At 53.9% G+C, this 5,185-nt stretch overlaps 1 protein-coding gene across 1 annotated transcript; it reads left to right on the forward strand.

Annotated features, from left to right (window-relative positions):
• Positions 1-532: 532 nt before the first annotated feature.
• Positions 533-4,130, forward strand: LOC143276972 (uncharacterized). The gene is made up of 2 exons (XM_076581668.1): positions 533-1,916; positions 2,673-4,130. The coding sequence occupies exons 1-2, from the start codon at positions 539-541 to the stop codon at positions 3,695-3,697; spliced, it is 2,403 nt and encodes an 800-aa protein (XP_076437783.1). The 5' UTR covers positions 533-538; the 3' UTR covers positions 3,698-4,130.
• Positions 4,131-5,185: the final 1,055 nt, after the last annotated feature.

Below are 5,185 nucleotides of genomic sequence, written 5' to 3' on the forward strand. Positions count from 1 at the left end.
TTGCAACATCTCCACTGGCTCCCTGTCTCACACCGAATAAAGTACAAGATCAGCACTCTATGTTATAGATGCATTCACAAAACTGCCCCTTCCTATCTCTGCGGCTGCCTTCACCACTGGACTCCATCTCGCTCACTACGATCAGCTTCGGATCCACGCTGTTAACGCATACCCAGATTCAAACACTCGACTGTTGGCCGCCGTTCTTTCTCTGTCTCTGGACCTTGCGAATGGAATGAACTTCCTCTTTCGCTTCGTCAAGTCTCCACACTGAGCTCTTTCAAGTCTGGCCTTAAAACCCACCTCTTCCCAAAATAGCCTCCCTTGCCTGCCCTCCTTGTCTTTAGTTTCTACAGTTTTAGAGTTATGCATGCGTGTGAATGACTGGTGCGAAAGTGCTTTGATTTGTCTCTGCACAAGATTCAGCGCTGTATAAATACCATTATTATTATTATTATTATTCTCTCTCTCTCTCTCTCTCTCTCTCTCTCTCTCTCTCTCTCTCTCTCTGTCTATCAGATCCCCTGAGGAAGTCACCATGGCAGCAACTGGAGGAGGAGGAGGAGGACATCCCACAGCCCCACAACCAACACGAGGACATGAGGAGGAGACGTCACCCACGGACTGCCCCCAGTGCGGATCACTCTGCCTGGGAGCGGCCATCCTTCCCTGCGGACACATCAGCTGCCGGAAGTGCCTCCACAAAGCGCTGGGTCCCCCAACGCACGCTGGCTGTCGGAGGTGCGGGCATCGCCTGGAGCTGCCCAGAGACCAGGCCCAGACCCTGACCGTCCACCAGCTGGTGCAGGAGCATCTGGGGACGGACCCTATCTTTGAGCAGCTGGTGCTGAAGGAGCTGAGCAAAGACAAGGACGTGCGCTGCCTCGTCTGCTCCAACAACCTGGCCACCAACGTGTGTCTGGACTGCCAGGAGTATTACTGCAACTCCTGTTCGTCCGTGCATCGTAAGATGGGGGCTGCCAAGGACCACGTTGTGCGGATGTTGCCTCAGGCTCTGCGGAACGACCCTTCTTCCGTGGTGGTGGCCCAGTCTTCGCAGGGAGGACCCTTGAAGCCTTCTTCTAACCTGCCGACGTCCTCATCGGATAGTATCCATCATTCAGCACCATGCTCGGATAGTATCCATAACTCGGCAATCTCCTCGGATAGTATCCGTCATTCGGCACCATGCTCGGATAGTATCCATAACTCGGCAATCTCCTCGGATAGTATCCGTCATTCAGCACCATGCTCGGATAGTATCCATAACTCGGCAATCTCCTCGGATAGTATCCGTCATTCAGCCCCATCCTCGGATAGCATCCATAACTCGGCAATGTCCATGGACACAATCCATAACTCACCAATGTCCTCAGACATTGCTCATCACTTAAAACACTATTTGGGCAGCATCCATAACCCAGCGATGTCCATGGACGACAGCATCCGCAACACTGGCGACTCTAGCTCTCCTCAGTCAGGCAGCGCGCCGTCGCGTGGTGGTAAGAAGTCTCAGAAGGCAGCGGCCGAACAGTTCCAGTCCTGGGTGAAGGAGGAGGTGGTGCTGCTGCAGCAAGCATCCAGGGAACAGCAGAAGGTGGAGGCCGTTCTGCGGGAGATCCTTTCTCTGGAGCGACAGCTGCTGAACAGGGTCCAGGACCAACAGAGGACTCTCGACGCCTACCAGCATCAGCTGCCTCGTTTCGAAGCCACCCAGTCCTCGTCGTCATCCTCCTCCTCCTCTGCAGATTCTAGCAGCTCTGACGTCACGCTGACGAGCTCTGACGTCACCGTGGACGTGAGGACAGCGCCTCTGGAAAGGCGTCTCTGTGAAGTCAGACAGTGTCGTCATGTGCCCAAGCTGGGCGAAGTGGAGGAAGTCATGAGAGAGTTGAGTCGGCTGTTGCACCTGACAGGTGAGTTGAGTGACTCAGGGAGTAGGTCTGGGGGGGGGGGGGGTATTGGAGAGAGGAAAGATAGATAGATAGATAGATTTGTATTTGTATTTGTGTTTCTTTTTATCACAACAGATTTCTCTGTGTGAAATTCGGGCTGCTCTCCCCAGGGAGAGCGCGTCGCTACACTACAGCGCCACCCATTTTTTTTTGTATTTTTTCCTGCGTGCAGTTTTTTTTTTGTTTTCCCTATCGAAGAGGATTTTTCTACAGAATTTTGCCAGGAACAACCCTTTTGTTGCTGTGGGTTCTTTTACGTGCGTTAAGTGCTTGCTGCACACGGGACCTCGGTTTATCGTCTCATCCGAATGACTAGCGTCCAGACCACCACTCAAGGTCTAGTGGAGGGGGAGAAAATATCGGCGGCTGAGCCGTGATTTGAACCAGCGCGCTCAGATTCTCTCGCTTCCTAGGCGGACGCGTTACCTCTAGGTCATCACTCCACTGCAGGAGATAGATAGATAGATTGTATTGTATTATTCTTTTTTTGTCACAACAGATTGAGGGTATTGGAGAGAGGATAGATAGACAGATAGATAGATAGATAGATACAATTGTGTTACTCTTTTTTATCACAACAGATTGAGGGTATTGAAGAGAGGATAGATAGATAGATAGATTGTATTGTCGAACACCACTGACTATCATCATACATGATGATGCTGATGATGATGTTGACGATGATGATGATGACGATGATGACGATGACTGTTGCAGACCAACAAACAACTCCAGACGTCACCACCCCCACCTCAGCTCACCACCACCACCACCCACCCACCACATCACCATCCCTCTCCCCACCCACCCAGCCTGCCATCTCGACCCCGACCTTGACCCCGACCCCGACCCCGACCTTCACCCCACCCGTTGTCGACGTGATGAAGGCGACACCGGAACTCGTGTTCGAGACGTCGCCTAGATCACCCGACGACAAACGCACGCCTTGGATCACCGCCGTCGCCTGTCTGCCGGACGACAGACTGGTCATGGCGGACCGCGGCAACGACAAGGTCAAGGTCATGGGCGTGGCGGCCCCCCACACCGTCTCCGCATCTCTCGCCGTTCCGGAACGTCCCAGCCGCCTGGCCGTTCTCTCGGACGGTCTGGTCGCCATGACGACGGACAAACCCGTCATCTACCTCATGGCGGTGTCTTCTTCCGACACGAGCGCGTTGACGGTGCGGTCGCGTGTCCGCACGCCCAGACAGTGTTGGGGAATCGCCGGGCACAGCGACGGGAGTCATCTACTCGTTGTGGGTTGCGTGCGGTCCGACGCCGGCGGCCCCGCCGCCGTGCACGTGCTGAACAGGCAGGGTCGCGTGGTCAGCACGCTCAGCACGGCGGGGTTGGTGTCGCCTCTGTACCTGTCCAGCTCTGGAGGTGACAACCACCACCACGTCCTGGTGTCAGACTGGAGAACCGACAAAGTGCATCAGATCTCGCTCCCTTCCGGCCAGGTGACCTTGACCCTTCAGCACGCGCACGTGAAGGGTCCCGCGCAGGCGTGCGCCGACGCGGCGGCCGGTAGCGTGTACGTGGCCAGTCACGTGGGCAAGTGCGTGTGCGTGAGGAGCGGAGGAGGTCAGTGGAGACAGCTGGTGACGCCCTCTCTGCATAGTTCCCCTCTGTGCGTCCGGCCTCGCGGTCTGTGTCTGACTGGGTCTGGTCTTCTGGTGGTGGCGTGGGAGGATGGTGGTGGTTCTGGCGACAGTGTTGTCGTCGGTTATAAACTGTCGTAGTCGACGTAGTTGGGAAGGACTCCACCACCCGAACACAGCCAGGACACAGCACGGACCACGGACATTGCCGGAAGCCAGAACTCAGCGAGGACCCTCCTCGAACAAGACCACAGGACAAACGCCTTGACCACGTCACACTCCCATGGATAAAACCACAGCCACGAACAGCTGGACCTTAAGGGCGTCACGCCGATAGGTCGTTAACTCACTCAGTACGGCCAGTCCTCTCTTCTCCTCTACACAGACCCCTCGGATGTCCAGTGGGTGTCTCAATGACCCAACCTTTAGCTTCCGTCGTCAGAACTGTGGTATTCTTTGTCAACATTCACCTCTTCAGTATAAGAGCGTTCTGCTTGCAATATTTTGATGATGGTAATTGGGATGAAACGCTGTTAACGTCGTCTCTTTCGCCGTTCGTATGGAGAGAGTTAAACTCAACTCTACCTTAGTTGGGAGTTTCAATCTGTAGGAAGATGGTAGCGCTGCCACTGTCGGTTATAAACTGTCGTAGTCGACGTAGTTGGGAAGGACTCCACCACCCGAACACAGCCAGGACACAGCACGGACCACGGACATCGCCGGAAGCCAGAACACAGCGAGGACCCTCCTCGAACAAGACCACAGGACCAACGCCTTGACCACATCACACTCCCATGGATAAAACCACAGCCACGAACAGATGGACCTTAAGGGGGTCACGCCGATAGGTCGTTAAGCTCAACTCTACCTTAGTTGGTTTCAGTCTGTGGGAACATGGTAGCGCTGGTGACATGTTGTCGTCGGTTATAAACTGTCGTTGTCGATGTAGTTGGGAGTTTCAATCTGTGGGAAGATGGTAGCGCTGGCACTGTCGGTTATAAACTGTCGTTGTCAATGTAGTTGGGAGTTTCAATCTTTGGGAAGATGGTAGCGCTGGTGACAGTGTTGTCGTCGGTTATAAACTGTCGTAGTCGATGTAGTTGGGAGTTTCAATCTGTGGGAAGATGGTAGCGCTGATGACAGTGTTGTCGTCGGTTATAAACTGTCGTAGTCGATGTAGTTGGGAGTTTCAATCTGTGGGAAGATGGTAGCGCTGGTGACAGCGATGTCGTTGGTTATAAACTGTTGTAGTCAATGTAGTTGGGAGTTTCAATCTGTGGGAAGATGGTAGCGCTGGTGACAGTGATGTCGTTGGTTATAAACTGTCGTAGTCGATGTAGTTGGGAGTTTCAATCTGTAGGAAGATGGTAGCGCTGGCACTGTCGGTTATAAACTGTCATTGTCGATTTGGGAGTTTCAATCTGTGGCATGACGGTAGCGCTGGTGACAGTGTTGTGGTCGGTTATAAACTGTCGTAGTCGATGTAGTTGGGAAGGACTCCACCACCCGAACACAGCCAGCACACAGCACGGACCACGGACATCGCCGGCAGGCAGAACACAGCGAGGACCCTCCTCGAACAAGACCACAGGACCAACGCCTTGACTACATCACAATATCCGAGGAAAA

Source organism: Babylonia areolata, chromosome 33, assembly GCF_041734735.1.
Source record: "Babylonia areolata isolate BAREFJ2019XMU chromosome 33, ASM4173473v1, whole genome shotgun sequence".
In the NCBI taxonomy this organism is placed as follows: domain Eukaryota; kingdom Metazoa; phylum Mollusca; class Gastropoda; order Neogastropoda; family Buccinidae; genus Babylonia; species Babylonia areolata.

Bases quoted from the DNA above. Each gene is read 5' to 3' on its own strand.
- LOC143276972 (XM_076581668.1), top strand. From the start codon at position 539: ATGGCAGCAACTGGAGGAGGAGGAGGAGGACATCCCACAGCCCCACAA. The intron at 1,917-2,672 runs GTGAGTTGAGTG...TGACTGTTGCAG, and splicing joins TCGGCTGTTGCACCTGACAG to ACCAACAAACAACTCCAGAC.